The 22,398-nt window shown below is 35.7% G+C and overlaps 3 protein-coding genes, 1 long non-coding RNA gene, 1 other non-coding gene and 1 pseudogene across 10 annotated transcripts; 3 read left to right on the top strand and 3 right to left on the bottom strand.

The window, feature by feature from the left end:
* The first annotated feature begins 316 nt into the window (after positions 1-316).
* Positions 317-1,408, top strand: BNAA03G07450D (membrane protein PM19L). Its single transcript, XM_013884777.3, has 4 exons — positions 317-561; positions 639-858; positions 954-999; positions 1,106-1,408. Exons 1-4 carry the CDS (start codon positions 435-437, stop codon positions 1,223-1,225), a joined length of 513 nt encoding a protein of 170 aa, XP_013740231.1. The 5' UTR covers positions 317-434; the 3' UTR covers positions 1,226-1,408.
* A 585-nt stretch (positions 1,409-1,993) lies between these two features.
* On the bottom strand, positions 1,994-5,360 carry LOC106434122 (protein FAR1-RELATED SEQUENCE 12). Its single transcript, XM_013874952.3, has 3 exons — positions 5,027-5,360; positions 2,444-4,820; positions 1,994-2,328 (listed from the first exon to the last, which is right to left on the bottom strand). Exons 1-2 carry the CDS (start codon positions 5,032-5,034, stop codon positions 2,465-2,467), a joined length of 2,364 nt encoding a protein of 787 aa, XP_013730406.2. The 5' UTR covers positions 5,035-5,360; the 3' UTR covers positions 1,994-2,328; positions 2,444-2,464.
* LOC106441528 lies at positions 5,256-6,842 on the top strand (annotated as a pseudogene).
* A 104-nt stretch (positions 6,843-6,946) lies between these two features.
* TRNAD-GUC lies at positions 6,947-7,018 on the bottom strand. Its single transcript has one exon. It is a non-coding gene; the product is annotated as a tRNA-Asp (tRNA).
* Positions 7,019-9,022: 2,004 nt separating this feature from the next.
* LOC106443190 lies at positions 9,023-11,453 on the bottom strand. Of its 6 annotated transcripts, none has more exons than XR_007330827.1 (5): positions 10,926-11,450; positions 9,947-10,563; positions 9,756-9,852; positions 9,521-9,633; positions 9,023-9,371 (listed from the first exon to the last, which is right to left on the bottom strand). It is a non-coding gene; the product is annotated as an uncharacterized LOC106443190 (long non-coding RNA). The 6 variants fall into 6 exon arrangements; XR_007330826.1 differs by having other exon boundaries at positions 9,756-9,842; positions 10,926-11,449; XR_002662303.2 differs by having other exon boundaries at positions 9,521-10,563; positions 10,926-10,970; positions 11,099-11,453.
* Positions 11,454-20,069: 8,616 nt separating this feature from the next.
* Positions 20,070-21,802, top strand: LOC106443189 (S-adenosylmethionine decarboxylase proenzyme 4). Its single transcript, XM_013884776.3, has one exon. The coding sequence runs from the start codon at positions 20,439-20,441 to the stop codon at positions 21,480-21,482; it is 1,044 nt and encodes a 347-aa protein (XP_013740230.2). The 5' UTR covers positions 20,070-20,438; the 3' UTR covers positions 21,483-21,802.
* The last annotated feature ends 596 nt before the right edge of the window (positions 21,803-22,398 follow it).

Raw genomic sequence — 22,398 nt, 5'->3', positions numbered from 1 at the left:
GTGCATTTGTGATGGTTATATATGATTTAATATTATTTAATTTATTATTATTGGTTAGAAGTAAACCTCGTTTTTTTCCTCGTTGATTTCCCCGGAAACGTTTCAGTCTGACAGGTTTTTTCCGGGAAAAGGGTTTCAGTTTTTGTCATTTTGTAGTATTCTTTTCTTCTTCCTCTGTGAAGAAGACAGCAAAATAAGGTTGGGATTTGATTCGTTGGCCAAAGTGAAAGACAAAGTAAGGAATTTAAAACATTGCTTTCAGCTGAAAAAAGATTTATTCCTATAAACTGTATAATTAATATATATATACAGACATGCAGAGATCTTGTGATTATCCCAAGACAGGAACACATAGACAAGGATATTGTCAGGTTTTCTTACAAGTCTTTTTTATCTCTTGTCGGAAAACTCAGATAATCGGATAGGCAATCATAATGGCTTCAGGAGGATCAAAGTCGGCAGCTTTCATGCTTCTGTTGCTGAATCTTGGCCTCTATTTTGTAGTCACCGTCATCGCTTCCTGGGCTGTTAATCACGGCATCGAGAGAGCTCGCGAGTCCGGTAATTAACAAAACATAATGATCCAACTATTTTCATGATTGAATGTGATCAATCAAATCTTCTTATGGTTTAAGCAGCGTCGGTGCTGTCTCTCCCGTCAAAGATCTTCCCGATATACTTCCCGGTGGGGAACATGGCGACTGGCTTTTTCGTAATATTCTCGTTGATCGCCGGGGTCGTCGGAATGGCGACGTCACTCAGCGGGATCATGAACGTTCTTGAGTGGGACTCTCCGAATCTCCACTCTGCCGCCGCTTCCTCTCTCGTCTCCTGGTCGCTCACTCTCCTCGCCATGGGGTATAAAGCTCACCACCGGTTTATGATTAATAAAAACCGGGTTTTAATCCAGCTTGATCAGTAACCAAATCTAAACTGATTTGGTTTTGGTGCAGATTGGCTTGTAAGGAGATCAATATCGGCTGGACCGAAGCCAATCTAGTGAGCCTTTTTTTTTTTTTTTTTTTTTAAAACGAATGTGATTTGCTTAATATTCTCTTACTGGATGCTTGATATGTTTTCATCTTTGTTGATTTATTTTTGACAGAGAACTCTTGAAGTGTTAACAATAATTGTAAGTGGTACTCAGTTGTTGTGTACCGGAGCCATTCACGTCGGAGTTGGAGAAACAGTCGCCGCGGAGAGGCCTCATGCGGGAAGGGTTTGAGTTTCAAAAATTAAGAGAACAGTATAATTGTTTGGTTTGGTATACTCAAAACAAGAGTTTGTGGTCGTGTGTGTTGTGTTGTGTGTTGGTTGTTTTATTCTCATCTTCTTCTTTTTTTGTCTTTTCTACACCTTGATTGTATACGGCGCTATCTGAAATATGAATTAATATCATTGCTGAAAAGGAATGAAGATCTAATTACAAACAGACGTCGGTACAAAGAACATTGGACCTAAGCAGCTTGGCAAAGTGGATGCATCCTCAACAACCCTAGAAAAGGCAATATAAAATCTCATTCTTAGGGCCAATTCAGATTGTGTCTTAACCTAAACTGATGCTATAGTAAGGAATGATGTAAGATACTGACCAGACACAAATAGCATCCTAAGGTTTCTCTAGGAATAGCTTATCTTCATTCTTGAAGCCTAAAAAATACCAATGTTTCTAAAATTTTCAACTTAGACCATCTCCAATGTGTTTTGCTATTTTCACCTCTAAAATAAGGGAACTCTATAATAGAGGTGAGATATGCTCCAATGTATTCCCCTAAAATAGCAATTTCTAAAATATAGAGTAAAAAATAGAGGAATGCTATTTCTTCCTCTATAAATAGAGGAAAAAATAGAGATCTCTATTATAGAAGAAGAAATAGAGATGGGTTGGAGCAATTTCACCTCTAAATGCTATTATAGAAGTGAATATAGCAATGGGTTGGAGATGCTCTTAGTAATAACCAAGGCTATTCTATATATCAGTGAGAAGGAAAAAAAAAAGAGATTGAAAATGATATTAATATTACATTCTAAACTTCTAGGATCAAACGACATTTGGTTCTCTAAACATGATCCGTAGATCACACCAAAACCCTACACTTCTCATCTGTTCTCAATTTCTTAGAACATAAACAACACACAAGAGACAATAAACATGTCACTGATAATACATCACAAGAAGCTGCCATTGCAAATGATGATAATTATCACTGGGAAATGACAATGACCACAACTCCAACCCCACCACCACCACCACTTACAGCCACAAGGGTTAACATTAGAACGTAGAGCAAGAAGGACTTCAATATTCTTCAAAGGGTAAAAAGCAACCTATAGCATTAGCAACAATAACATCACCAAAAAACCCAAGAAACTTCAGCAACTTAAGAGACATGCCACTAATGATCAAACTTCAGATTAGATATCAAAGAAGATTTGATCTTACATTTTTTTCAAGCCGAGTTCATCATCTCTGCCAACAAAGCTTCTTCCCACCCTCACGCATAATCTCATAAGCAAGCTTATACTTCTCCAGAGACGAAGTCCCGAACTCTATATACTTAGAAGCAGCCTCTCTCAGACTCCAAACCATCAACGCCTTGAGATCCTGAGAGCTCACACCAGACTCCATATCGCGCACAAACCCAAACTCAGCATTCTTTGTCCACCTGTGGAGTATATACTTAGACGGAAGCTCTTTCACTTCCAGCAGATTAAACACTTTCAACACATGTCTACACAAAAGCCCTTCGTGCTCAAACATCTGACAGCTGCAGCTCGAGTTCAGATTCGTCGCGTTGAAAGTCACCGCGTGTTTCTCGCTCTCGTTCCCGCATTTCCTCACCAAGAACCTGCTCATCGCTCCTTCCTCGTAGGTCTTCAAACAAAGGTAGCTGTAAGACTGAACAAGCTCGTTCTGGAAGATTCTGAAGACGGTGAGAGTGTAGAGCCTCCTGCACTGTTCCTCCACAGGCTCCTTCGTCTGCAAGAAAGGCTGCAAGTTGTAAGAGTTGAAATCCTCTTTCCTCTCCTCCTCGCGTCTCTGCTCGAGCCCTTGCTCATATCTTCCAATGAACTCTCTGAGAGGAGTCAGAGCGTCGAGAGAAGGGCCAAAGAACGGCTCGAAGGCTCCGTTGATCGGGATCCCGGCGAAGAAGCTAGCTCTTAGATAGGCAGGAGCCCAATGCTCGCGGCGCTCGTAGATCTCTCTGAGCCAGACGTCGTCTCTGAGACCGTACTTGTTGATGAGAGAGTTCCAAACTGAATCAAACTCAACCACGGTCTGACTCTGGTATATACATTTCTCGTACTCGTACTTGAACTCGCTCGGGAACGGTCTGAGATTCTCCCGTTCCTTCTCCCTCATCTGCCAAGCTGAGTACCTTCGATGCGCCCCGGGGAAGACCTGAGACAAAGCTTGCTGAATAGAAGAGTCTTGATCGGCTACGACCGACCTCGGAGGACGGCCAGACATGGCGCGGAGCCATGTCTGAAACAACCATACGAAACTATCTTTAGACTCGTCGGCGACCATGGCGCAGCCGAGAAGCACTGGTTGTCGATGATGGTTAAAGCCGACGAAAGTAGCGAAGGGGACAGAGTAGCTTCCTTTTCTGTAAGAAGTGTCGAACACAACTGCGTCGCCGAACTGACTACAAGCGAATCTCGCTCTGCTATCCGCCCAGAAGAGACTGAGACAGCTTCCGTTATGAACATCTAACTCAACAGCGTAGAAGAACCCCATGTCTTCGGTTTGTTTGGACTGGAAGTAGTCGAGAAGGAGAGGATACCATTCTTTCCCGATTCTGTTCTCTCTTGATGTAGCTTTCTTGATGTGTTTGTTGTTGTTGTTGTTTAGTTCGATTAGCTCAACGGAGTCTAACCCTCCTGTGACATCGTCAGTTATCTTTTTCAAACCGTCTTGGTTCTTTTTCCCCGGTTCGAGGTCGTGGTTATGATCTTTGTTGAGCCGGTCTACTATCCATCCGCCCGAGTCTTGTCTCTTGATCCTCATGTATGCTCCGCAGCCCATTCTAGAAGGATGCTGAAACCCTTCTCTAGAACAAACAAACCGTCTCGAAGTGATCGAGTTGTCCACTTTGGATCTGAACAGCTGACCGATCCGGACTCTAAACCCGACGACTTCAGCATAAGCCTGATAGAACTGACACGCTTCGTTAGCCGAAGCAAACTCCAAACCTGCGTAGGGTTCACTACCGGAAACGACTTTAGAATGATGATCGTTGCTCACTTCTCCTTCACCAACGCTACAGCTTTTGAAGCGTTTGAGAGAGCTTTTGGAAGAAGATCTTTGCTCTCTGTCAGACTCATCAACAACTTTCATCTTCGGTCTATGCTGATTAACAGTTGTAGCAAGCTTAGTAGGAGCAGGAGCTCTCACCGGACGGGGAGTAGTAGTAGTCGTTGTCTCCTCAGCTTCACCACCGAGCTCGTGGTTATGCTCTTTCTGGATCTGGTCAAGAACCCACTTCCCTGTGTCCCTTCTCTGGACGCGGATGAAAGCAGTGCATCCGGTTCTTGAATTCAACTGAAAGCCTTCCTTAGAGCAAACGAACCTCCTCGAAGAAACGGTTCCATCAGTTCTCGATCTGTACAGCTGGCCAGTCCTCGCTTTGAACCCGGTTCTCGCAGCGTAGACGTTGTAGTACTCGCGAGCTTCCTCTGCTGTGTCGAACTCTAGTCCCACGTAAGGCTCGGCTCCTCCTCCTGAGTTGTTATGTTCTTCCGTGTTGTGGTTCAGAATCCGTAGTGGGTATGCTTTTGTTACCATGGTGTTGAAACCGCTATGCTCAGTAGCTGAACTGTTATTGGAGTTAAAATCAAAATCACATTAAAATTCAACAAACAACAATGAAGGAAGGTTGTAGATACATAACAGAACTAATCAATCATCTTCCAAGAAAGGTAGAAACTTTAACTATAAAGAGAGAAGATTGAAACCTAACTACACACATCCAATAACAATGAGATTCAAGGGAGGGAGAAAGAACAAATCAATTACAGTTACCTCTCCATTTCTTGTTGAAGCGACCGGAGGCTAAACGAATCGGATAAGGAAAAGCGTAGCCGGTAAAAAGGGCGGAGATTGCGAGAAACTCTTCAGATTAGCGGCGGTTGGGATACACAAAGAGGAATCATTTCACGACATTCTCTTTGGCGGGAATTAGATTGGTGGTGGTGGTGGTGGTGGTGGAAAGGTAAGAACAAATTAATTTAGGGATTTTTCGGCGAAGACGATGGATAGCGAGAAAGATAGAGAGAGAGAGAAGAGAAGAAGAAGCAAGCCCCAAACCTTTCTTTATCCGTCAACTTGACAGCTTAGACCAAAAAAAATTAAATTTGCTTATCATTCTTACATTTGTTGACAAAAATATAATCTAATATTTAGTTATGTCTTGTAATAAAGTTAAAAACTTTTACATTAATCAAACAAAAAAACATTTTTTTTAGGGGAGAAAGTCCAAATCTAGGGTTCCGGTAAATAAAAATCACTCCTTTCTACGATTCGCGTGTTGCTGCTTCGAGATTGAATTCGAGTGAGCTATATAAGCCATGAGTAGAGAGGTCAGTCGTATCTGATCACTCTCATTAGAAACAGAACTCGACAGAACCACTCTAACACCCAGATACGGAGTCTAACCCTCGAGTCTTGTCGAGATAGTGAATCCAAGTCCGACGACGAGCTGCAGAAATCAGAAATGGGCGAAAACTGTTTATTCGATCATTAGAGAGAGACGGAGATGGCAGCAAACTCTGTTATTTGATTTCCCCCTCGTTTAACTTCGCGGATCCTCTGTTTTTCAGAGAACTGTTGTCATTACAGAACAACAACGTTGTGTTTTCTCTATGGTTCTTTTGATGGCTTTGCTCCACCTTTTATTACAAACCTGATTCTGTGTCTTTAAACCTTCTCTTTGGTTCCCTTTTGGATGCAAGAGCTGTAAAAGCTGCGAAAGGCTTTCTAAATTCAAGATACGTGAAGCCTCTTTGCGAAGATGGGTTGGTTGATGAAGGTATCAAAGTGTGTACTCTACTAAAAGAGAAGAAACTCAATCGCTTCTGGAGCTTTATCACCACCAGGGGATGACGGACTCTGAGTTTGATGTTGTGAGAGTACAGTGTTTGATTCGAGCTTTGTGTGAAGGTGGGGAGGTTTCACAAATCACAAGCCTATGAGCTTCTCAAGAAGAGTTTGAAACAAGGGATTGATCCAGGACACGCTGTGTATCCCCAATTGATATCTGGCTTCTGTATGATTGGGAGCTACGCTTCTATGTCGGAGACTCTTCACACCATGATTGCCTGGAACCATCTCCCAACTATTTACACCTACCAAGAGGTTATAAAAGGGTTGTGTAAGAACGAAAAGCAGTTTGAGGCGTTTTGCCAGAGTCGTCTACACCACGATGATCCACGATGATCACAAGGAGAGTAAAGTTGAGAAAGGGATTAATCTGTTTAACGAGCTTAAGGCTTTAAATGTGAAGCCTTCTGATAGGACTTATGCTGCACTCCATAAGATGAGGAATATTCTGAAGATGTCTGATTCTCTGTTGCAGCTTCCTTAAACGAGATTCTAGAGATTGCGTGAAAGAAACTAATTTTTGTTGAGGGTCTTGTGTGAGTTCACAAAACTAGTTTAGAGTGTAATGTCTATAAAGCAGTATTGAATTAGTTCTAAGAATACCTTTGCTAGAGGACAAGTTGTGAAGAAGTTCAAGTAACTTCTCATGGTTTCTTTCTAAAATGATCTTCACTTTTTGCGGCTTATTAGTATTCGCAACAAAAATCTGTAAGCACACAAATAAAATATTTTGGCCCAATAAAGCGTAAACGATATGTCATTTCGAATATTGTTGTGCCCATCATCTTCTTGTTCCGATATCATGTGATTCTGGCCCAGCAGCGCAAAAAAAGAAAAGTTAAACGCCGTTGCCGGGGATCGAACCCGGGTCACCCGCGTGACAGGCGGGAATACTTACCACTATACTACAACGACTTTGTTGAACATTTAAACCTTGATTAGTAATTGTAGTTAGTTTGCTATTTTAATGTGTATTACTTTATCTCAGTCGCACAAATTGCCACAATCTCTTTATAAATACTAGGAAACAAACCCGCGCGTTCACGCGGGCAATCAATTTCTTTTTTTTTTAAATTTAAAATTATTTAATATTAATGGAATGTATATATTTAATCAGTATAATTATTTTTATTTTATTTAATATTTAGTGACAAAATTTAATAACTTAAGAATTGTTTTAAACAAACATGTTCACTTATATAATACACCAATTGAAATATATATAATGTTTTAAAAGTACATGAAAATGAAAGTAATTGCTCTATAAGATTTTAAATTTGCCAAAAGAACAAAGAGTTTTCTTTTCTTCTAAACAAAAATTCAAATAGAGTTTAAAATTTTTGTATGTAGTTCTCCAAATACTATTGGCGTTATTTGAGATTCCCAGATCAGTTCTTTTGGAATGTCTCAAATACTGTTTTAAAAAATGAGAAAATTGTTTTTTTAGACAAAAAAAATGATAACTATGTCTCATTAGGCTAATTTCTATTGTGTATCATTTTTTCCTCTAATGTACTTTACTATTTTCGAAAAATAAATGAAATAAATAGTTTTACAAAAAAATATTTCAAAAATTGAAAATACTAATGAAATATCTATATCAACTTAGTGGTATTTATTTCTAGTTCTAAAAGTATTTAAATAATAATTTCATATTTTGTTCTACATAAAGTAGAATTGACATTCTACGAAATAGAAAATGAAATCTACTTTCTATTATTAAATATACTATGTTTAGAATATGTGATTTACATAATAATAGAAGATAAAAGTCAAAATAATTCAACTATGGAAACAATACTGTTCATTTTTTTCAAAAATGTGGTCGGTGAAAAAAATAAGATTTTTGTGTCATAGTTTGTTTAATGTCTAATCCGATCAACCCACAATATATTAATTATAGTTTAGTTTCTTAATTTTTAATAAAAATGATTTGGTCTATAAGAAAGAAATTATATAATAACAACAAAAAAGTATTGCATATGTATAAATAAAATGATCAAATATATGAAGCCGCAAACTCCATCTTCCCTACGCATAACCATTAAAAAAGTTGTATCTCAACTACTGAATTGTTTTCTTGTCCTATAATAATGGAGGGAGCAAGAGAAAATAAAATTTACAGAGACAATGCTCAACAAAAGTGATGTAGTGTAACATATTTTATGATGATGATGGTGGAATATGAGGGAAAGAGGAACTCGAAATTTTCAAAGATTTATAATTTATTAGATGCAAATGAGATGTTGACTCCAAAAGACTGTGACTTCAAAGAGCATCTCCAACGGAGAGATGTTGATGGGGTTTTAAATAATTAAAAAAAATAAAAAAAATCAAAAGATAAAAGAAATTTGTCAGAAAAGTTTTTTGCTGAGCATTCTCAGAGAACCTGTTAAAATGGTGTGAAAAGAGAGTGGAACTCGCTCACGACGCTCCACATCGATTAGTATTAATATTTTTTGTGGTAAACATATTGTCTAAAATTTCGAGCTACACATCAAATGCTAACTACTGGTTTACCCTGGTGAACTGATTAATTTGAACATTGATTTGGACGACTTGTGTGCGCATCAGTGGAAATCTTCTTACAACAAACACTTATGGAAAAAGCTATTTCGTTTATTTGTTCTCTCATCCCAGTTGTCTTGGAGTTTACTGGGTCTGCGACATAACAATAGTTTCCTATCTATTGATAAATATTACGCTCAACATTTTAAATAAATTAAGATAGTTTGTTTACACTAAATGTGAAAATATAAAATATAGAATGTATTAGCCTCTTACCAAGTCCAGCTCAGTGCCTGAAAAGACCAGTGTTATGTTATAAAGTATAAAAGAAACTGATCAGATGTTTCTAGCGACTAAAGTTCTGCGCACAGACTTCATTTAATGGAACTTCGAATCAATGCTAGAGAACAGTAAAATAAGAAAGTATATCCTATCAGCGTTTTTTCTCATTATCCAATTAAGTTCAAATATTAACAAATGAGTAGTACATGCTTAAAGAGGAAGAGAGTTCCAAATCTTTGTGTCCTCCTCTGTGGGTCATAGGTCGGGCTTCGGGCGGACAGCTTTATCTGATCAAGAGCAGGGGCACAAGGATCCTGGTACTATCCCAGGTGCGAAGAACCCAACCCTGGAGGTGACTGCAATAAGCAGAAATCTCACTCACCGGACGAGAAAACACTCGAACGTGAGAGCATGGGATCACCCAACGAATGGACGAGCTCCAAGGAGGGAGGAGGCACACACCATGCTTTCAGATTAACTGTAATATAGTTTCATAACTCATATGTTTAGATTTTAAATGAAGAGAACTAATGACACGAATTTCATATTTATAAGTAGAGAAAAGAACTTACACATAGTTTTTCTAGAAACAAATTATTTTAACATACTAAAGATGTATACACTAACCTTCAAATGTCTTGCCCTGAAACTTTTCCTTTTATTCTCTTGTGACGCTACTGGAGAGGAAACCGCAGGTCTATTGCTGAAGGGAAAACTTCCAGAACATTCAGTGTCCTTGACTATGGCGCAAAAGGTGATGAGACAAATGATGACACGAAGGTGAATGAGCAATTCTATGGTTTAGCAGCATAGCCATTGCAATCATACCGTCTAAAAGTAAGGATTTTGATGATCAAAGTACCTAATATTGCAGGCTTTTGAAAAGATGCTTGGAAATGGCTTGTAAGGTGGCAGCAGCAACATTTTTATTCCATCCGGTTCTACGTCCCTTGGAAAAACTTAATATTTAATATTATCAAATGCCACAAACATATTAAAACTGAAATTCATTTAAATTAACACTGAAAAATTTACTCAATTCATTGATTTTACTTTTTAGTCATCAATACATTGTTCTGATCTCTCTTTAAAAAATAATCCGGGAGATTCCATTGCATCCTCCTGGCTGCCTCATTTAACTTCTTTGTCTTAGCTTCCACAAAAAAATTGCTGAACGTAAAAGAAAAGAAGAAACCATAGGAAATGCTTTAAAATTGCAACATTGTGACATAAAATATATGCAAACCTCCATCAATTTTATATATCTTGACAACGTGATCGATTATATCTCTGTTTTACTCAACTTCTCCTCATATGTTCCAATCGAACCGTTCGAATAAGCCACAGAAAATAATTCAAATCTGGAACTGCGTAGATAACTTTGGTCAAAGCTCCATAATAAAAGATTCCCTCTTTCTCTGCCTGGAAGAGGTATCCTTCTCCCTTCTAGTTCTTCTCTACTACCTTTCCAAAACATTTATCTTTTATTGCTAATCCCAGAGATTTTCCCTTAATGGATGTGGCAAAAGTAATGCATACTTCAGATGGATAATACAAAGTAGCAGAAGTAGAAGCAAATCAGAGAGAAGTTGCTACAAAAATACAACTCTCTTGCCCTTTAACGTACATGAAAGAATGATCAACGCACTGTCCGAACATTGATGCTAGATCTGCTTTACCATCACACAAAATAACGAATCAGACACACTGCAGAGTATAAATATTCAATATACATCTCATTGTCTTGTCATCGACATGGAACAAGCCTACTCAAAACAACATTAACAAGATCAAAACCAAACCAGACAATTTTCAACAAAAGTTAAGCACTTGTAAGAGATATAAAGAATGAATAATTAATTTGAACCAGTTAATCAGCTTCTCCTTTGAATACACCTAAGAACTAAGCAATATATTCACTGGCAACATCTTAAACAACATATCTATGCTTGGAAACTTGTTAAATCAAAATTTCATTACTTCTATTCCTAGACATCTCTCTATAATATGGATATTCGGTTTGGAAAAGTACCTTCTCGATTTTAAGATAGGGATTGAGTTGTTCTGAATGTGGATCCTACAAAGACAAATCAAACAATGAAGCATACACCAAAGCTATCTAAGCAAAAGAATGCCTACTGTAATTGCAGAAACTCCAAAGGGAATAAATTTAATAATTAGAGAATTGTAGAGATATAACAATACTTTAATGGAGTCAGATTATAAGAAAAGGAGAAAGGGCCAGAGGGAAAATTATCTGCAGCGGAGAGGAAGGACGATCAAAGAAAACTTGAAACAATTAAAAAAACCTAAACAATCTCTTCAATTTATAACCTTCTGATAAGATACCACTGGAACGATGCGTGTGTGAAAGTATACAACTCTTAAAGAGGATTAGTTTATGCAGGGGACGCTTTTGAATGGATACGATGAAGACGTCGATTGCTAAAGCCATGGCATCATGCCCTTCATCCTAAACAAAAGAATATCCCTTAGATTATATTCTCAGAAGTATCTCCACCGTTAAATTTTGATTTTTTTTTTCCTATAAAAAATTGATGACGTCAGCGGTTAACACAAAATTGGTTTGCTATTATATATAGATAACAAACTGAATTTTCGTTTAATGGTTCCATTATTTATTCTATAGTAAAATGTTTATAGGTCTTCTTAGTTTATTGAAGATCGACATCCCAGTTATAAAATACAATATAAAGTGTGCAATTTTCTAAGTAGAATTGACGAATATGCATATAATTAACTTTTCTTGAGATGTATCATGTAGATAATGAGATACAATGGTTTGGGTCATACGCCAAATAGGCAAATATTAATACATTACTATTAGTGTATACGTATCGCAAGCAAATTTCATATTTTTCCTCTGGGATTTGATACACCTGTAATAACCTGATTAATTTATTTCTCAATAGAATAGAAACAAATAAATGCAATATATATCTAGAGTGGATATATATATGTGTGTGTCTAAAGTCCCTCCCCCTATATTTGCTTAGACCATATGCTTATGATTTGTCTACCTTAATGAGTTAAAAAGTGAAACCCTATAACCCAAACATATGTTCTTATTGCATAGGAGTTTAGGGCTTCTGATTTGGAGACACTGTCATATCAATGTGCCCCTTCCCTATCAAATTCGTCATATCCCTCAAAACATAATCAACATATATAGCTTCCTCCTTTTTGCTCTCAAAATATTTATATATATTTCTGATAAATGCAAATGAAATAACATTCCAAAGTCTACAGAGATTTGTGATATTAGAATAGCTATGTGAAAATGAATATTTTTAATAAGTTTTCTCACAGATGTTAGTATTATTTTCAGTCAAGAGAAACTTTTTTAAAAAAATTATCATAAATTAAGTCCATATATAGAAGAAGAAAAACTAAAAGCTCATGTGATATAAGCATCTTTTTAAATAAAAATACAGAACATTGTTAAGTTGATTTAATGATTATGTATTGTTCTTACAAATTCTTAAGTTTTGAGTGGATGTTCACATGACATTGTTATTGTCACTATACTATAGGTGTTTCGTAGGTTGATCATTATTCATTAACCAGTACATATATATGCAATAGTTAGAATAGACAGGAGACATGTTTTATAAGCATAATATGAATGAGCCCACAAGCCAAGCTAAGTTAAATATTCCATAACATTGCACCAAAAAAGCCATTATGAGAGATACATGCATATGTTTATTAATCTAACCATATGCAGCAACGAACAAAGATTCTTTTGAAAAAAGTGTACAAAATACTGTAATAAACTAAATAACTGGCTATTAGTCAATGCATCATATATAATTTATAGTTCCAAGATATATTGATAATCCTCGCGTTAGAAGCAGCACTCCTCGTAGCAAAATCCAAAGTTGATTTTAGTTCAGGCATGCATATATACTTTTTGTTTTGACGAAACCTCAAAGTTAACATTTTAAGAAAATAAATACAACGCTTTTAAATAAGTCAGAAGCTATAGAAGCAGTAGTTGTATAGAGGAAAATGATTCTTTTTTTGTCACAAAAAAAGAAGAAGAAAGAATCATTTTAATGTACTAAACTGTACATGGAAGAAACTAAAAAGAGAAAATCAGTTACCTTTTGAAGAGGGCAGGGGGTTCGGGGAAGAGGAAAGAACATGATGGCCTCCATGCTTCACCATTCTCTCATCATCAGCTATCTTATTTATTTTCGTAAAGACTGAACCAAATCTCTTGAAGGTCTCTCCATGACAAAAGTGTCAAATATTATAATATCTTGTTGGATTTGCACAATATGACAAAGAGATGACGCATGCTTACGCCAACACGTCTCATTATTGAGGCAACTTTATAAAAATAAAATTATATACCAGAGATAACGTAACGGATGTACTTCTCTTTGTAGAGTCTACGGCTTTGGTCCTTTGGTTGAAGCATGATATTATCGTATATATTATAGTTATTAAATCTTTTTAACTTTGGTTAGTTATAAAATTGTGCTTGGTTAATTTGTTTCAACATTCAGATCAAATAAACTCTTACATGAAAACCACATTCAATTGTACGGTTGCAGTGTTGAGATCAAATCAATAAGTACAGTTCTAGATATGTAATTTTGGTCCTAGAAACTTCAGTAGCAAAAAACAGAAGCAGTCTAAATCATTTAAACGGATAAAATTAATGAAGCAAGTGTTGGTCCAGGAATCGAAAGTGTAATGCATGCATGTATCAGCCCTTTCACTGGAATGATTCCTGCGTGGAGAAACCATAAGGGTCATATTATTTCCTCTCATAATCTTATTTCTTATTCTCTACAACCAAATTAAAAATAGTTATTCTGATGTTTGTAATAAACAGAGGAAAGCATAGCATGAGGCACGGGGAATGATTTGCATCGAATAATAAATTGCCTCATATGTATCCTACCTCGCAAGAAAACTATACAAGTACTCTTATTTTTATTTTTGGCTAAGATAATACTCTATTATTATTTTTTGGTGAAATAAATACTATTATTATACCGTATAGATTAATATACCAACTAATTACACTAGCTATTTGGTTTTTAGATCAGCTCAAGCTTAAATAATAGTATAATGATTTTTTTGATGTGAAAAGAAAACACTATGGAGAATCGAGAATCATTCTGGATTTGGTCTTATGGCTCGAGACAAATCTTATTGTTATATGCATGCACTGTCTGCGTTTTCAGCACGCGCTTCTCTTTTGTTCGTTTTCCCTTCGAGATTAATATAATAACGCAAGAAACTTATTAATAAAATTGGAATCTGATGACCTAATATTTTGTATGTAAACTTCTTATGATAATTTTGTAATTTAATCCAATAGCAATAAATAATTAAACATATATATGTATATATTCTTATCTTATGATTTGATGAAGTACCCTACTTAATTTATATATTATTGGATGTGTCTTAACTGGAATAGTCTGAGTGGAGATATTTTATTGGAGTATTTCATAGTTCTGGTCCAAGTATAGCAGATGAGATTATCCCAAAAATGATCCAAGCTGGTCATGTTTTCTGACTGAGTAAAAATAAGATATGTGGTCACAATATCTATACTCTTAGATATGAAAGCATGATAAAGAAAAACAACAACATATACAAAATACAATGAGAAAGATTATTGGGAGCACAACATGAAATAGTGATGAATTAGCATATGGTGTGTGAAAGATAGTGGGCCTATTTGGTTAATTATTATTGGATATAAACTTGTGTGCGCATGATACAGTAGCACTCGATTTATCCTCATTTGTACAAGCTTCCCCTACTCCCATTTTTAGTCTATGTTCCATTTAGTCATTTAGTAATAATATTTAATTAGAGTTAACTTAGAGACAGCAAACAGTGAAGTTTTTAACTAAAAAGATTTAGATTGAAAATAAGTCCAGTAACATTGTTATATGTTTTGATATAAATCATATCTGACAGTTGAATCATGGTTTTTAGTATCTTGATAATTATCAAGAAAAAAAAAGACCATCTGATAAGTATCTTGATAATTTTTTGTAACTCCAATCTTTGTAAGCAGATTTGCATTAAACCTATGATATACACTTACATACATGTATTTACTATACTTTTTCTTAATCCACTAAGAAACGTATTTACTATACTTTTTCTTAATCTACTAACAATCATGCTTAAACCATCTGAAGTTACTTCTGTATAACTTTATATAATCCTTTGACATATGACATGTCAAAGAAAAAACGTACCAAATATAACTACATAAGCGTAGTTGTCACCCAGAGGAGTGACTTAAGTAGGCCACTATATTCACATGTCACTGTCTTAAGGAATGGATTTGTTAGTTGTGGAGTCCACTTTTCTCTTAGTGTCCTCGATTTAGGGCTCATTTACAATGATGCTGTAAAATTCTCACCTCTTCAGTGTGGCACTTTTCCACATAGGCTGTTCCTTCCAAATCCATGACCTACAACATATGTTGAGAAGACGACTTGTGCCCACAAGTATGCTGATATATCTAAGATATGACATGCTTGAACTCTCGAGCTTTTGACGATAATTCTTTTATTTTTTATTTTGGTTAAAGCGATGAGTTTATACACCTATATGGTTAATATGAATGTGCTCCCACTGATCTATCATTGTATTGTGTATATGTTTGGTTTTCGTATTTAAAGGCATCTCCAATGACACACAATAATTTCATTTATATTTCACTCTAAAATAGAGTAATTCTATTATAGTGTTGGATTTGTTCCAATGGTTCACTCTATAACAGAATTACTTTATAATAGAGCGAAATATAGATGAATGTTGGTTTTATTCCAAATATAGAGTAAAAAAAATAAGATTATTCAATACTTTGCTCTATTATAGAATGAACTATCAGAAAAAAATTAACTTTATAATAGAATTACTCTATTTTAGAATGAAATATAGAAAACATTATTACGTGCTATTGGAGATGGTCCAAGAGATTATGGAGATACTTAAATCCATTTAGCAGGCTTGGAGTGATCCACTATGCATATAGTTCCATTTCACATACCTAGTTGAAATAAGGGGTTAATTATATTTATATCTAATCTTTCAAATTTTGTTTACGATGCAACTAAGATATGGTTGGAATATTATATTCTTTTAATTATTTGATTAATAAATAATAATGTTTGGGTGTGGGAGTGATGGAAGAGACAAGTGAGAGAGACGATTGGTGGGTGCGCGTGCAGCTCTCTACTTGTGGGATTGTGGTCGTAATGCTTACTGCTCTCCTTGTTTTCTCCTTTTCGGTTTATCCATTTTAATAAAATCTTAATAAGATTTGTTTTTTGAACAAAAAATAATTTTGTTTTTTCACCAAAAATAGAATGCAATTCGTCTTCGTTATTCCTCCACAGTTACATAAATAAATTAACATATATTTGGGTGTCAGTAGTTAGTTATTACTCCGAACTCAATTAACATATATTTGGGTCAGTAGTTATATATTTTCAGCTTATTCCAAACAATATTGGTTTCGTTAGAGTATGATTAATAGATGTTTTTAATTATAATAAAGTTTTTATCAGAATATAAAAAATTGTTTCTTATATTCCGTTAAGAATCCCACCATAAAAACTCTCAATTAATCTCTTATATGCTTTGATTTGCTCAGTTGAGTCAAAGTTGGCTCTAAAAGTAAACTCAACTCAGTTTGGGTATGTTTTATACTTTCATGTGGTGTATATACATACATATCTAATGACTTTTGACACATCATATAACGACATTCATGTAAAATAATGGACAATGATAATGCCAGACACACAGTTAGACAAAATTGCATGGAAGCTATAAATGATGTTGAAAGGGCACTTTTGGTGTCACGTAGCGAAGCATTCATTTCATTGTCCTAAATTAAAATTGTAAAATATATAATTATATCAAATTGCCACGCCTGATCGTTTTTATTTGCTAATTTTCCCGTTTACAAGAGTGCTCAGTCTTGATACACCGTTCTCGTTTGAATGGTAACCAATCCGAAGTAACTAATCTGAAATTGTAGAAAAAAACGAATCTGGAATCGTATCAAAATTTATTTAAATATACAATAAGTTTGATATATCCAATAACTTGAATTGCCTGGAGAGCTAGATCAACAACAACAAAAAATAATAAATTGAACTTGAATTTCTTTGGATATAAGTACATTATTGGTTAAAAATGGATTCGAACTCAAAATATAAAACCGTTCCATATTAAATTTGGTTAGACTTCGTCTATTATTATTGAAAATCAAAAACTATAAAAATGAAACGTATCATTATCGAAATCGTGGTTGAACACATCAACTACCAACCAGGGGTGTCGACGAGCGACTATTGATGAATACTAGTCTGTCGTGACTAAATTCATATCTTTCATATAACTATAATCATTTTCTCTTTTGGTGTCACTAAGTATATGTGGTCCAACTTTATTTATTATGTTTTAGCAGTCTTGATCCCTCTCTAGCGGTCCTAGCTACATTTAACATATGGACATACACATTCGGATATGACGAGCTAGTTGTGGTCAAATGAATCGAAGAGCTAATGTTTAATGATTCATGTTGATGCAACAAAATGAACTTTAGTTATGATTCAAACTTTAATAAGGCCCCTCTAAAGTTAGCCCCCAACAAAATCATCTTCAAATTAGCACACGATTTATCATTTCTCTTTCCAACCATAAAAGAGTTTCATGCTACATTCAATTATTAATTCTTTTCGCTATGTATTAAAAATTTGTAATTTTTTCATCTTTTCAGGCTGTTGTTCTTATCTTTTGTTTGGATTTCGGAGCCTGGATACTTGTCGAAACTATGGATTTTTATTTATTTACTATAGCTGATTATCAATGTTTATATGTGATTTTAAATGAAATACCAAGAACAAATAAACCTAAGTTTTGTTGAGTTAAGAAAAAATAAAGTGTTTTGAGTTTAGAACAAATTGTCTAATGTAGATTACCCGGATTCCTGATTGGATCATCTTTTCATGCTCTTCACCTTCTATTCCGAACTTCTTATGATTATCCTATTTGAACATATTATATTTTTTTTAGTTTGCTTGACTTGATAGTTTTAGTCTGAGGTTTGACTTTCTATTATGAACAAACTGAAAGTTGACTCTTTCGGATAAGTTTGTTGCCAAACTTTAGTCAGTTCATTTCTCACAAAAGGTCCTACATCAATTGGTTTATTTCCTTTTGGTTGGACCCAGTTCTTTAATTAACGGGCATGTCCTTTGGTTATCACACGCACACCAACAAATTTCCATAGCTAATCTCTAGACTGAACCATTCTCGGAACATACGTTCAATGGTTTGGCAATTCTGTTTGTTGGAACGGAAGAAACAAAAATGACTATCAGAATAAATTAGTTCACCTTGAAATTTTTTATCGCAAAATAAACCACTAAAGAATAATTTTGGATGCCATGATAAACCACCAAAAAAAAAATATTTCATCTTCATCCTCTTTTGTTTCTCAATTATCCGTTAATGTCGCCAATCTTTTAGTAACATGATTGGTAGCTTTTGAAGCATATTAAATTTTATTGCTAACATTTGCAAACACTATACAAAGGACTTAACGATTCTATACAGTTTTACCGATACCATAATTATGCAAATTTACATTTACCAATACCTACAGATCTTTCTCCTTACAGAACACAAGAAACCAAGAAACCAGAACAGAATCAGAAACACACACTAGTTAGATCTCTAACATACACTAAGATTCACAGATACATACACGCAAAACACAAACTCTCATCATCTTTCTCGTTTCATTATGCATGTAATCATGATTTCTCGGTCTCTTAACCTCGCATGCTCCCGTTTCTCTATCCTCTAGAATATGGGAAAAGTGCTAATTTCGACCCCAACTATTTCAATCGTGCCAAATACGACCCGAACAATTGATCAGTGCCAAATACGACCTCAACTCAATTATAATTCGAAAAAACTACCCGAACTTCTTAAAACATGCTTAAATCTACATTGACTCTAACAGAAGTTAGTCAATCGTTAACAAGATAAAACGACGTCGTTTTGATATACGAGGAAAAGTGCCAATTTCGACCCCAACACTCTCAGTCGTGCCAAATAGGACCCGAACAAATGGGCATTGCCAAAACCGGCCTCAACTTAAGTATAATTTAAAAAAAACTACTTGAACTTCTTAAAAGGTGCATAAATCTACATTGACTCTAACAGAAGTTAGTCAACTGTTAACAAGATAAGAAGACGTCGTTTATATATACATATATATATATATATCTATTTTTTTAAAAAAAATATGTTCATTCCGGAACTCAAACCATGTTGTGATACCTTTTTAAATGGGCACACTAACAACTAGATAAAAGTAACTTTTTAAAATACTATTACAAATTTGAAATTATATAAACTACTATTATTCTTCATCTTATCCAATTTAAAATTTTGGTGACAATTTTTTCTGATTTATTAAATACATTAACATGTTTTTCTTATTTATCATATCTTTAATAAAATTATATCTTACTAAAATATAAATAATAAAATATTTATTATTATACGATCTTAAATATGCTTAAAACTTTGAATTTATTTATACAATTTTCTTATATAAATTATTTTTAATTTTTAAAATTAAGTGGAAATTTTTTTAGTTTTCAAAGTTGATATTATATATTTTGATATTTTGTTCAAAAATGTTAAGAGGCCTTTTACCTTTCTTTCACTAAGATATGTTGTACAAAATATTAGACAAATTAAACAATAACTAAAATATATAAAGCAATCACCAAAGTTTTAAATTAGATAAGATGAAGAAGAATAGTAGTTTATATAATGGAGAATTTCAATTTGTAATAATATTTCAAAAACTTATTTTAGTCTAGTTGTTAGTGTGCCCCTTTAAAAGAATATCCCAGCACAGATTTGAGTCCCGAAATGAACATATTTTTTTAAAAAATACATATATCAAAACAACGTCGTCTTATCTTTGTTAAAAATTGATTAACTTCTGTTAGAGTTAATGTAGATTTAGACACATTTTAAAAAAACTGGGTAATTTTTCTTAAATTATAATTGAGTTGAGGTCATTTTTGGCACTGACCATTTGTTCGGGTCTTATTTGGCACGACTGAGAGTGTTGGGGTCGAAATTGGCATTTTTCCTCGTATATCAAAACGACGTCGTTTTATTTTGTTAACGGTTGACTAACTTCTGTTAGAGTCAATGTAAATTTAGGCACGTTTTAAGAAATTCAGGTAGTTTTTTTGAATTATAATTGAGTTGAGGTCGTATTTGGCACTGATCAATTGTTCGGGTCGTATTTGGCACGACTGAAATAGTTGGGGTCGAAATTGGCACTTTTCCCCTAGAATATCTCCTATAAATACCACTTCTCCTCCACTAATCACCACTACCCCTCTCCACACACAAAAAGACATTTCCTCTGTTCTGTTCTATCGCAACACTTCCACTGTTCTGTTTCACTCCCACATCTTCTTCTGACCATACAATGGCAGTGTCTGGGTTCGAGGGTTTCGAGAAAAGACTCGAACTTCGCTTCTTCCACGACAACTCAACACCCAATAAAAACCCAATGGGCCTCCGTCTAATCGACTTCGAATCACTAGACCAAGTCCTAACCCAAGTGCAGTGCACGGTGGTCTCCGCCGTAGCGAACCGTAGCTTCGACGCTTACGTCCTCTCCGAGTCGAGCCTCTTCGTCTACCCAACCAAAATCATCATCAAAACATGCGGAACCACTCAGCTCCTCAAATCAATCCGTCCCTTCATCCACCTCGCGCGTACTCTCAACCTCACGCTACGCGCGTGTAGATACTCGCGAGGAAGCTTCATATTCCCTAACTCGCAGCCTTTCCCTTACACTAGCTTCGAAGACGAAGTCGTCATCGTTGAAGATAGCCTCCCGAAAGAATCTCTCCGTCACCGTAAGGCTTCCGTCATGACGCCGTCTAATAACCCCTCGCGTGCTTGGCACGTGTTCACAGCCAGCGCTGACGTGGAACCTGATGAGTCTGTCGTTGTCGTTGAGGTTTGCATGACGGAGCTTGACCGAGTCAACGCTCGGAGCTTCTTCAGACGGAAAGGCGACGAGAAAAACAGCGATTCCGCCGGGAAAGAGATGACGCGGCTGAGCGGTATTGATCTGATAAACGAAAACGCGTTTATATGCGATTTCGCGTTTGATCCTTGCGGTTACTCGATGAACGGAGTCGACGGCGATCGTTACTCGACGATCCACGTCACGCCGGAAGACGGTTTTAGCTACGCGAGCTTCGAGTGCGGGCTGTCTTTATACGACGACGGTCGTGGAGATGTCGCGGAGGTGTTGAGTCGCGCTATTGATGTTTTCCGGCCGAGTTGCGTCTCCATCGCCACCACTTACGGCGGCGAGGATTATGACCACGAGGTGACAAAGCGAGTGGAGCGCGTGTTGGCGAAGAATCTCGGTCTCAAGTGTCGGAGCAGGCTAATGGATGAGTTTCCGGGATCGGGAACAGTCGTTTTTCAGTCTTTCACGCCTCGCCGGAGATAGGTGTCGCCGGAAGAGAACAAAAAAGGTTTTAGATTTTAATTAGTTGAGGGGAGAAAGAAAAGGAAGGTGGTGACGTGGAGGGAAATGATTGGTTGACTTGGGTTTAGAAATATTAAGTGGGAACATATGATCATGCACCCCACTTCGCACCTGTGGCAGTGTTGTCAATGTGTCACGCCTAAAGCATTTTTGAGGTTCAGTGTTGTAGAATTTTAGTGGCGGAGAAGGTAAAAATGTTTGTTCCTTTATTTCTTTCTTCTTTTCTTTGTTATGTTTCTTTTTTATAAAATTTAAATCTCTTATATCAGACGTTTGATATACGGTTTACTTGTTCTTACTTATATGTTGCAATCATCACCGTAAAGTCTAAGAAGAATATTTACTTAGCCCAGGAGAAATTACATCCAACAAAATGTTGTGCACACATGCAAATATATCCTCCTCCATAGAGTAAAACATGTCATAAGTTTTGTTTAACCAGTTTTCGTTATGTTTTAACGGTTTCAGTAGCATTTGGTGTTCACAAATACATGTCTCACGTGGAAATTAATTAGTCTCACGCTGATATATTATATGCCAGTTTAGCTATTGACCTTATGAAAAGAAAATTAATATGTAGTTAAGGTAAATAATCGCGCATGTAAGCTCTTTATGTACTCCAACATACTAATATACAATTTGCACGTGACAATAATTAGCTAAAAGTAAACCACAATTTCGCTATATGTTTGCACTGATAAGATATAGTAGCAAAACGCAACTCGTTTTCGTTTTGTTTAAATTAATATACGCAGTGGAAGCCTCTTCCACTCTGAAACATTTTAGTGACCAATTGTTATAAAAAGTGAAGTTTCAGAGTGGAAGCAAATAAAAATAAATCTCAGTTTTAAGAAAGTTTCTCTGATCTTCTCCTCAT

Source organism: Brassica napus, chromosome A3 (assembly GCF_020379485.1).
Source record: "Brassica napus cultivar Da-Ae chromosome A3, Da-Ae, whole genome shotgun sequence".
Lineage (NCBI taxonomy): Eukaryota > Viridiplantae > Streptophyta > Magnoliopsida > Brassicales > Brassicaceae > Brassica > Brassica napus.
The sequence above is the reverse complement of the archived record's forward strand: the minus strand, read 5'-3'. Positions and strand labels throughout refer to the sequence as shown.